An 11,873-nucleotide genomic window follows, 5' to 3' on the forward strand; every position below is an offset into this window, starting at 1 on the left:
CATTGTGACGTAATCTGTTTAAAAGTTTAAAATATGCGAGTGAATGGATTTTTTAAAAGTCTTTTTTAACTAAGCTAAAAATGATAGACATTTCGAATAATAAGTATAATTCTTTTTACGGCTGAGTTGAAACAAAAGCAGTTGCGCGGTGTCTGTAAACGGGGGTCTCCAGGGTAAAATGGACAAATTAAAAATAGTTCGGGGGCTGAATACGCTATGAAACTGCTATGGCAGCATATAGACATATTGTTTTATCAAAAACAACAGTTCTTTTGGCTTAAAATACAGCAGCTTATTTTGTAGAGGTGTGCAAGAGCAGAAATTGCTTTTTCAGCCTTGTCTGTTTTCCGCCTTATATTTAATAAATGTTTTTTTAAGCACTTCAAATGTAAAAATTATGATAAGTTTTAAACATGTTACTGTCCCACAGAATTATTTTTAAACAAAAAAGTCGACACCCAATCCATTTTAAAAAAGTAAAAAAAAAAAAAAAAAAAAAATACTTGTCTTTATGAAATGCTTTGTTGAGTGTCCACTCAGATCTGCTCCAGCGGCTCAGTTACACACAATGAGTTGCCACAGCAGCTGTTTAACTAGTTAAACGATGATTGAAGCATGCGACTCTTTGAAGGTCGAGTCTCTGGCAAGATCAAAGCTTAACCGTCTGTCAATTATCATTTACTTCAATAATAACTCCAGCGCACTCACTGCCTGACCAACAAAGAGCAGGGAGAGGGAGGGAGGCAGCGAGAGTGAGACTATGCGATCGGGTCAGGACAGCTCATCTGTATTTTTTTTTTCTAAATTGAAAAAAATCTGCGATGGACTGAAGGTGCAAAGTTTGAAGCGGGAAGTAGCGACGGATCACTGCACATAAGTTTTTATTTTTTTCAATTATACTGTGAGAAAAAAAAGTGAAAAAACATAACATTTTGTCTTATATGTATCTCTTTCCAATGATAAATCTGAATAATACATTGAACACACACACGCAAAAAAAAAAAAAAATGGTGGGTGGGGGCACTTTTTTGTGTTTTTTCACTTATCACGGCGGGTTCTGGTCCCCATTAACCGCGAAAAACAAGGGATCAATGTATTTTCACACTCTAGTGCATTGTAGGATATTGAGTTGCTATGTTTTGGCGCTCAAAATACATGGCCGTGGACTGAACTACTGTCCACACATTTAATGTGACGAAAATGGATGCGCAGGCAATGACTTGAAAGAATTAGAGAATGACGAAAGCTGTGGTGGACTTAAAATTTTCACTGGTGATGGTCAATCAGTTCTCTGCCACTGAGAGCGATATACCAACTTATTTTTGACCGTGCCTAAACTGCATATGCCTTTGTGTATTGTTGTATTGCTTGTCACTGAGTCTTCCCACCCCACCTCTTAAATCAAGTTGGTTTGTTTCTTTATACAGGATTCTCCGACAAACAAGCTTTTGTATGCCAAGGAAATTCCCGAGTACAAGAAAAGGGTGCAGTGCTTCTACCGTCAGATACAGGAAATGGCGCCTCTCAGCGAGCAGGAGATGAACGCGCACCTGGCCGAGGAGTCCCGAGTTAGTAACGCCCTTGCACGCGTCGCAATCTCCACAATGTTTCAGTCTGACTGCAAAATATCGTGTCTGTTTTGCAGAAGTACAGAAATGAATTCAACACCAACCTGGCCTTGATGGAGATTTACAAATACGCCAAGAGATACAGAAACCAGGTAGGAGGTTCTTTACATCGAGTGGAAAGCGATACTTTAACAGGCCCACACATTAAGTCAGAACGAATGAAAACGCTTCTGTGGGCTCATCTGTTCAGTAGCCATCATCTTTTCTCTCTTCTAGATTTAACTTGACGCAGAGTTTTTCAGATTTACAGAGCTGCGCCATTTTTTTATCTTAATCTCCGTCTGGGAAATTTCTCTCAAGCACAGACTCTAAACATTCAGAATGGGCACTTGCGGCCAAAGTTCATTTTTCGAACTTTGCTAGTGTATTCACAAATGAGAGGTGGCCAACTAATCCACTCCATGTTTCGATTTTAGTTGAATGATTTTCACGTCAATGGAACTCGCAAAAGCTGACAAAAATATGTTAACTAAAAATTTTTTTTTTTTTTACATACAGTGGGGCAAATAAGTATTTAGTCAACCACCAATTGTGCAAGTTCTCCTACTTGAAAAGATTGGAGAGGCCTGTAATCGTCAACATGGGTAAACCTCAACCATGAGAGACAGAATGTGGGGAAAAAAACAGAAAATCATATTGTTTGATTTTTAAAGAATTTATTTCCAAATTAGAGTGGAAAATAAGTATTTGGTCACCTACAGACAAGCAAGATTTCTGGCTGTCAAAGAGGTCTAACTTCTTCTAAAGAGTTCTATCGAGGTCTAACGAGGTTCCACTCGTTACCTGTATTAATGGCACCTGTTTTAACTCATTATCGGTATAAAAGACACCTGTCCACTATCTCAGTCAGTCACACTCCTAACCCCACTATGGCCAAGACCAAACAGCTGTAGAAGGACACCAGAGACAAAATTGTAGACCTGCACCAGGCTGGGAAGACTGAATCTACAATATGTAAAAGGCTTGGTGTAAAGAAATCAACTGTGGGAGCAATTATTAGAAAATGGAAGACATACAAGACCACCGATAATCTCCCTCGATCTGGGGCTCCATGCAAGATCTCACCCCGTGGCGTCAAAAAGATAACAAGAACGGTGAGCAAAAATCCCAGAACCACACGTGAACCAAGTGAATGACCTACAGAGAGCTGGGAGCACAGTAACAAAGGCTACTATCAGTAACACAATGCGTCGCCAGGGACTCAAATCCTGCACTGCCAGACGTGTCCCCCTGCTGAAGAAAGTACACGTCCAGGCTCGTCTGCGGTTCACTAGAGAGCATTTGGATGATCCAGAAGAGGACTGAGAGAATGTGTTATGGTCAGATGAAACCAAAATAGAACTTTTTGGTAGAAACACAGGTTCTCGTGTTTAGAGGAGAAAGAATACTGAATTGCACCCGAAGAACACCATACCCACTGTGAAGCGTGGGGGTGGAAACATCATGCTTTGGGGCTGTTTTTCTGCAGAAGGGACCAGGACGACTGATCTGTGTAAAGGAAAGAATGAATGGGGCCATGTATCGAGAGATTTTGAGTGAAAACAAGGGCATTGAAGATGAGACGTGGATGGATCTTTCAGAATGACAATGATCCCAAACACACAGCCAGGGCAACAAAGGAGTGGCTTCGTAAGAAGCATTTCAAGGTCCTGGAGTGGCCTAGCCAGTCTCCAGATCTCAATCCCAAAACATCACTGCTCTAGAGAACATCTGCATGGAGGAATTGGCCAAAATACCAGCAACAGTGTGTGAAAAGCTTGTGAAGTTACAGAAAACATTTGGCCTCCGTTATTGCCAACAAAGGGTACATAACAAAGTATTGAGATGAACGTTTGGTATTGACCAAATACTTATTTTCCACCATGATTTGCAAATAAATTCTTTAAAAATCAAACAATGTGATTTTCAGTTTTTTTTTTTCCACAATCTGTCTGTCATGGTTGAGGTTTACCCATGTTGACAATTACAGGCCTCTACTATTTTCAAGTGGGAGAACTTGCACAATTAGTGGTTGACTAAATACTTATTTGCCCCACTGTATTTGACACTGAAAATTAACAAAATTTGCACACAAAAAAAATATACAACAATTTTTATTCTGTTTTTTAAGCATTAAAAGGGGAAGGCTAAACTTGAAAATTTATATCTACAAATAAATGGTGCATTTTATAGGTGGCTGAAATAAAATCATGGCATCGCAATTGAAAAAAAATCAAAACGAAAACATTGTTTGCTGTCGAATTATGATTGTACCCAATAGTTCTTGGATTTGCCTTCCGGTTCCCCAGTTGAAGCCCCCGCAGATCATTCGCTCTTGTTTCCATTTTTTTCCTGCGGACAAACTCACTTTTATTACAATAAGCATGAATGCAACAGATGCATATAGGCTGGCTGAATGGCCTCTGATTGGCCCTGCTTTTGCCTGGTCGGCCTCGCTGCGCGCATTTACGCTGAGTGCTCTCGACATCTTGGCGCACCCCGACAACTCTCTGCAGATGTTGTTTTGTAAATACGTGAAGCGCTGAGGCTTTTGCGGTGAGAGTGGAGGCACACGAGTATGCGCGTTCAGGTGGCTGCCTTTACCCTCTCTGCTGGGTGCAGAGGTGGCAAAAGTACTCACACTCTCCACTAATGGGCCTTTCCAGTGGTCCAAACATTAGCACTTAAAAATGATGTCTGCAGAAAAAAATATCAACCCAAAACGGACTCGGTAGCAAGGCTTGTTTTCTGTCACCAACCTTTACATGGAAAACTGTGCAAGCATGATGATGTTCTTTTTATAAAATATTAACCAATTTAGAGCAGCAAAAATGGATTGAGGAAAAAAATAATGACGTTCATGAATTCCCAAAATACTGTCTCTGAGATGTGAGAAACTGCCTGTTTTTCTTTTTCTGTGGAAGCAAGAAAGTTAAGGGACAGCAACCGCTAGTATAAATTACCTTTATATGAAAGACTCAAAGTATGCAAATGGCGAGTGTCTTACACCTCTGATGATGCAGGTGATAATGTTTGAATACATAAATTGACACCGCTTACAAGTGCAGCCATTTTGGGATGTCAGTTATACCTGGGCATTGGGCACATACAAACTGATAGGCTAATGACGTCACAAAGAAGGGCAGGTTATTTGGAATACTCATATTTGATTGGCCAAAGTAGTACCGGTGTTCTGCAATTCCGCGGCAAGACGTCCTACACAATGCTCAGTGCGCTTGTGAGCATCCACACGCATGCGCACACCGGTTAAAAGCACCGAGTAATCGCTATTTTTGTTTTTATTGAGTTTTTTATTCCTTTTTTAATTGCCTCAAAAATACTTTTTGCATGTATTTTCCCCTTCTACTTTTAGCCATTGTGCTTTCTTGTGCTAGCTTAAAAGCAGTGTCGCTCTATTACCCACATTAGTCACATAACGTATTTAAACCTTCCTTATTTGATATTATGACATTTAAGTATTTTCCTAAAGCATTTTTTAGTACGTTCTGCCTGTATGCATCTAAACAAAACAAATCTAAAGCGCACGGTAGTTTCAGTTTATTCAGTTTATTCGCACATTAAAATACAGTACATGATCATATGCTAGCGGTTCACATGGGAAGATGGGCGAATAGGACACTCCAAAGAAGCTATTCGAAGCTTTTAGCAGGGGCCCAGTTGGACAGCACACACACACACACACCCCGCACACAATTAACTGTGGATAATTTCAAAATTCTGGGTACATTGGATTTGATATGAGACACCAGTAGTGTTATTCAAAGAATCAGCATATCATATATACATTGCTAGGAGATGAGTTTTGAGTTTTTTCTTAAAGATGGAGATGGAGTGTGACATTTTAAGTGTTTCGTCCAGTTCATTCCAAATCTGTGGTCCTTTGCACACAATGTCAAAGCTTGTACACTTTAGCCTCATTTTTTCCCTGTGATTTGATTTTTTCATCTGGTAGTATATGTATGCTGAGGAGTACAGATTGGGATGAGGTCACCTAATTTATGGTTTAGTCTATAGACGATCTGATACATTACACAAGCATTTTGGTAGTAGTTGTGGTCTTTAAGCCTCAGAAGGTGGTGGCGGTAAAAAATTATTTTAGTTGGCGCATTAAACTCAGACCATGCTAGGGCACGTATGACTTTTTTCTGTAGTATTTCAAGCTTTTTTAGAGAAGTTGGATATAAGGTAGTAGTACTTTGGGTGTCAAATTCGCCTCATGTACACCTTTCACCGATGTAGGATGTTTTGGCAGAACACCCGCATTGACAAAATGGCTGCCCCCATGAGAGTGCCGTGAGAGCTCGTCAGGTGTGCCGCGAGAAGTTATCCAATATCGCTTTTTTTTTTTTTTTTTTTTTTTTTTTTTTAACGTCATCGGGCGGAGTTTGTAACAGTCACCTACTTAAATGGTGTTCCTCCCGACATCCACCACGCGGTGGCGCTGCTTTATTTACATTGAATATGTTCTTCTTCTCTTGCTGCTTACATTTATGTTGAAGTTCTGAGCACCCATGTGTGCGAACCGCTGAGCTCCCGAGTGACGAGTGGTCAAGGTGGATTTACTATTCTTTTTTTGTGAATAAATGTGCATAAGTGGAAAAAAAAAAAAAGACAAAATGGCTGCCCCCATGTCAGGCGGCCACTACCTGGAAACACTGGCTTTTTTTCCCCCCACAATTATTACACATCATCATCATCATTTTCACGGCTCTTGCACTGGGGCTGGTATCCCATCCCGTTGCATAGAGCTGACCAGGTGAGCTCGGCCCCTCCAGTACTGGCAGTCTAGTGCCAGCACATTTGCATCTTTCAAGGTAAATCTGTGTTGCTGGAGGTCGGCGGCGATGGTGTCAAGCCATCAAGTGCCTTGTGGTCATCTTCAGCCTTTGGGTCTAAGTCTAACTCCAGGATGGCTCTTATTGGGTGGTCAGGAGGAAGACAAATAACATGACCGGGCCAGCGGATGCGGCGCTGTGCAGCCAGGCGGGAGGCTCTGGACTGATTGGTCCGGGTTCGCAGGGTTTCATTAGGGATTTGCTGGGGCCACTTGATGTTCTCGATGGTTCTGAGAGCCCTGCTGTCAAAACAATCTATTCTTGCAGCTAGTGTCATGATTACGGGCCATGTTTCAGAGTCATGGATGAGAATGGAGAGTTGTAGATTCGGAGGTTTGTCTTCCGTGAGATGGTTTGGTGCCACCAGAGTGTTTTTCAGAGAGACTGCAGGGCAGAGGCTGCCAGGGCTCTCCTGCGGAGAATCTCTGATTTAGGACCCCTGTTATCGGTCACCGTGTACCACAGATAAACAAAGCTCTTCACCGGCTTTACGGTGTCATCACCAAGCAGGATAGGGGGGGCCTGATCCACACATCAGCAAATTGAAATTATGTGTCTTTTTTCATTATATTTAACTTTTTTTCCACAGAATGCAAATTATAATCATGAAGTGTTCTGTCCCTTTTTACTTCTTTCTAGTTGATTTCCTTAGATATCGTACGTGTCTTTCTAGATGACTTTTCATGGCGTACTATAGTGGGGCAAATAAGTATTTAATCAACCACCAATTGTGCAAGTTCTCCTACTTGAAAAGATTAGCGTGGCCTGTAATTGTCAACATGGGTAAACCTCAACCATGAGAGACAGAATGTGGAAAAAAAAATAGAAAATCTCATTGTTTGATTTTTAAAGAATTTATTTCCAAATTAGAGTGGAAAATAAGTATTTGGTCACCTACAAACAAGCAAGTTTTCTGGCTGTCAAAGAGGTCTAACTTCATCTACGAGGTCTAACGATGTCTAACGAGGCTCCACTCATTACCTGTACTAATGGCACCTGTTTTAACTCATTATCTTATAAAAGACACCTGTCCACAATCTCAGTCAGTCACTCTCCAAACTCCACTATGGCCAAGACCAAAGAGCTGTCGAAGGACACCAGAGAAAAAATTGTAGACCTGCACCAGGCTGGGAAGACTGAATCTGCAATAGGTGAAAGGCTTGGTGTAAAGAAATCAACTGTGGGAGCAATTATTAGAAAATGGAAGACATACAAGACCACTGATAATCTCCCTCGATCTGGGGCTCAATGCAAGATCTCACCCTGTGGCTCAAAATTATAACAAGAACGTTGAGCAAAAATCCCAGAACCACACGGGGGGACCTAGTGAATGACCTACAGAGAGCTGGGACCACAGTAACAAAGGCTACTATCAGTAACACAATGCGCCGCCAGGGACTCAAATCCTGCACTGCCAGACGTGTCCCCCTGCTGAAGCCAGTACACATCCAGGCCAGTCTGCGGTTCGCTAGAGAGCATTTGGATGATCCAGAAGAGGACTGGGAGAATGTGTTATGGTCAGATGAAACCAAAAGCGAATTTTTTGGTGGAAACACAGGTTCTCCTGTTTGGAGGAGAAAGAATACTGAATTGCATCCGAAGAACACCATACCCACTGTGAAGCATGGGGGTGGAAACATCATGCTTTGGGGCTGTTTTTCTGCAAAGGGACCAGGACGACTGATCTGTGTAAAAGAAAGAAGGAATGGGGCTATTTATCGAGAGATTTTGAGTGAAAATCTCCTTCCATCAGCAAGGGCATTGAAGATGAGACGTGGCTGGGTCTTTCAGCATGAGAATGATCCCAGACACACAGCCAGGCCAACAAAGGAGTGGCTTCGTAAGAAGCATTTCAAGGTCCTAGAATGACCTAGCCAGTCTCCAGATCTCAACCCCATAGAAAATCTGCGGAGGGAGTTGAAAGTCCGTGTTGCCCAACGACAGGCCCAAAACATCACAGCTCTAGAGGAGATCTGCATGGAGGAATGGGCCAAAATACCAGCAACAGTGTGTGAAAAGCTTGTGAAGAGTTACAGAAAACATTTGGCCTCCGTTATTGCCAACAAAGAGTACATAACAAATTATTGAGATGAACTTTTGGTTTTGACCAAATACTTATTTTCCACCATGATTTGCAAATAAATTATTTAAAAATCAAACAATGGGATTTTCTGGTTTTTTTCTCCACATTCTGTCTCTCATGGTTGAGGTTTACCCACGTTGTCAATTACAGGCTTCTCTGTTATTTTCAAGTGGGAAAACTTGCACAATTAGTGGTTGACTAAATACTTATTTGCCCCACTGTATGTGATTTTTGCATTGACCTTTTAAGTGACTTCACTTAAAGTGACCTCGATATCTTTTGTTGACTTTTCACTTAAATTGTAAACGCCAAATTAAATGTTACTTTCGATAGTCTTTCTTCTTGAATATCTCTCTTACCTTCTACGTTATGACCTGGGTGATTTTCTACGTGACCTGCTATATTGTGACTTCAGTATCTCACAGTCATCCTCTTCTTCCTCAGGTGGCTAATGCGCTGGAGTGCAACCCGACGGCACGGCGCACTCAGCTGCACCACAAGTTCGAGCAGGTTGTGGCCCTAGTTGAGGACAACATTTACGAGTGCTGCAGCGAGGCCTGAACGTCCATCTGCCGCCACCCGATCGACCTCGGCTGGCGTCGTCGCCGATCGTCTCGAGGAAGCCCGCGTCGGTCGGCAGGAAACGCTTCCAGGATGAGGCTTTTTGGACTCGAAGTACCGTTGGTCTTTGATGCACTGAACCCTTCCCCGAAGGAACGAGCCAATCATGCACTGTACTGTATTATAATGTCCATAGCAATATTTATAGATGTGTCGTATCGCTTTGGAGGAGACGACAGTCATTGAAGTCGTCCGTGACGTCCGCAACGTTCTCAGGTGTGACTCGCCACCGTCGGTGCTTTGAACATTTTGTCCCAATGTGCTTTTTTTTTGCGGGTGACTCACTGGGAAGAGCTGCCGCAACTTGTCATCTTTTGATCAGTACTGAAGCCATTCGCGCGCTTGTTGACCAATCGTTGGGACCAAATAGAGGGAAATGTACATTCATGATCGCCATATTATCTCAAGATGAGTGTATCATACTGTCTGACTGTATTTGTGATGCCAAATGATTTGTCCGAGTAGGGGAAATAAACCAAGTATTTAGGATTTGAGTGTGTTCGCGATACTGCTGTTTATTCGAATTCATGTCAAAATAAGCTTGTTTCTAAACCATGCGACTTTTGAGGACCAGCTGACGAACATCTGGAACATTTTAGAAGGAAAATGAAAAGAGTGAAAGAAGGAAAAGCCAGCCTGACGTTGAGCTTTGTTTATACTGCCACACATCAAACAAGATGTTACAGAGCCTTTACAGCAGCCACCAAATCATCACATCCTGATCGCTTTCATGCACATGCTGACATCCACTCAAACGTGCACACTCCTGCGAGTTCGTGTCCATCTGTTTCCACTCGCGTTCCCGAGATGAGCTTGTCGTTTCATAGAGGCCGACGGGAGTCCCACCGCAAGCATGAATTGTGATGGGAAACCATCCAGACCTGTATCTCAAAATCAACCATTTCGATTTTCTCTACTTGCAAGTGCTTGTAAAGCTCTTTTTCAAGCTTGCCTTTAAATAGGATGCAAATTCCCACCTATTACAATTTTTTTTAACTGTAAAAAAAATGGGGGCACAAAAGATTAGGATAAGTCTGCTGTAACATTACAGTGATCCCTCGTTTTTCGCGGTTAAAGCAGAAATGTGAAGTCATTTCATAACATGCCAAATAGGGTCACAATTAAAGTAATTAAACATTGTCCAACAAATAAAGCATGAAAAAATTATTTATATGTTGTATATTTGACAAAATAATCGCGTTTCAGAAGTTCGAGCCTGAAAGGGGACGAACCCGGAAGTGATACGTCACACCGGGAACAGCGATGGCAGCTCCACACATACGGCCGCCACACAAAGCCCTTCAAACAATGATTCAAACAGCGATATAAGCGATAGATCAAGCGCAAGGGAGGAGATCCAAGTTTTTGAAGAGTTGGAGGAAGAAGAGGAGGTTGGAATTTTATGTTGGACCTAACATGTATTAGCCAGACACTAATCAGGATGCAAACAATGTGCCTAGACTACCTGACATGGAATGGATACAAGACCCATCGAGATTACAAGATTGGTCAAATATAGGCTGTTATTTTCATGATTTGAAGATGCAGGCATTTGCACATAATTTTATGTTTTTGTCTATCTGATGACATTGTTAAAAAAAAAAAAATAATAATCACACTTCATGTTCATTTTGGCAGATCCGGCAGCTCTCGTGCATATAAAATAATAATATAAAAGCGTTGGGGGGAAAGAAGGAGATGAGTCGTTGATGGCTTTCTCCACTTTATTGTGGCAACAATAAGACAACAAAATAATAGCGGACTGCCGCCACATTCTACCGTGAAGTTTTGCTTCTTGCTGATCTCCTCCTCGCCTCCTACTACTCCAGCGTCTCTTAAAAGGATCGTGCATAGTGTCTTGTTATGAGCTTTTTGTTTACAAATGTATCGAACACGCGACGTGCTGACAACTTTGTTTCTTTATTAACACATGGAGTACGAGGCTCTCAGGGCTGGGGCTCTCGGCAGGAAGTGGCGTCTAATGGCGTGAGGAAATGTTTTTTCACACAAGCGAACAGATTACAAAGCACCACTTCAGTGTTGTCCCGAGACTACATTTCCCATGATTCACTGCGTGACCTGCGCGCTCGCTGATTCGCTGCCAGATATTAAAAGCAACACGCTTGTTAATGTCACCTCTCAGCAGCTCTCGCACATAAAACACAAACTAGAAGGCTATCAAGCGATCACCGTGAAAGAAACGCCGAACTGTACAAATGCAATGCAATGCTTGAAGCATGGAGGTGAAAATACATAATACAAATACAAGTAAATGTGCACAAACTCACGGGCGGTGTGTGTCTCTTACGGCAACGTGACCGTGAATTACCGCGACGCCGACCCGCTTATATGCACATCCACACCCCTTTCCCGGTTGACAGTGGATTAACCCTTTCGGACAAGATCGTAGATGACGCACAATTTAAACACGCTTAACCTAGCGAACACAACAACAACTATTATCGGGGATTGCCACGAGTTAACTTTCGGCTAACGTCGCTAGCTTATACTGTTCATTCCACAACAGTTGTCAGCTCTGCTTTGACAAAGTCATCAGTCATCTATCCAAAAATCACACTTACTTTTTGGCAAATCCTTGATCATAAGCAGACCAGTTAAGGAAGCAGGCACCTTCGAAGTTTTTGCAGCAGAGAACACTACTCGATGATGGCGTGAAATTCATTCGCTTCGTGCGAACGAAAGATG

The 11,873-nt window shown here is 42.1% G+C and overlaps 1 protein-coding gene across 1 annotated transcript in view; it reads left to right on the plus strand.

Moving 5' to 3' along the window:
* plxnd1 (plexin D1) overlaps nt 1–10,217 on the plus strand; it is a 163,251-nt gene extending 153,034 nt beyond the window's left edge. Inside the window, exons 34-36 of the mRNA XM_057817204.1 lie at nt 1,428–1,568; nt 1,646–1,720; nt 8,991–10,217. Of these exons, the coding sequence (XP_057673187.1) occupies nt 1,428–1,568; nt 1,646–1,720; nt 8,991–9,107 (333 nt within the window). The 3' untranslated portion in view covers nt 9,108–10,217. The remainder of the gene's footprint in view (nt 1–1,427; nt 1,569–1,645; nt 1,721–8,990) is intronic.
* The last annotated feature ends 1,656 nt before the right edge of the window (nt 10,218–11,873 follow it).

This window comes from Corythoichthys intestinalis, chromosome 2 (assembly GCF_030265065.1).
Source record: "Corythoichthys intestinalis isolate RoL2023-P3 chromosome 2, ASM3026506v1, whole genome shotgun sequence".
NCBI lineage: Eukaryota > Metazoa > Chordata > Actinopteri > Syngnathiformes > Syngnathidae > Corythoichthys > Corythoichthys intestinalis.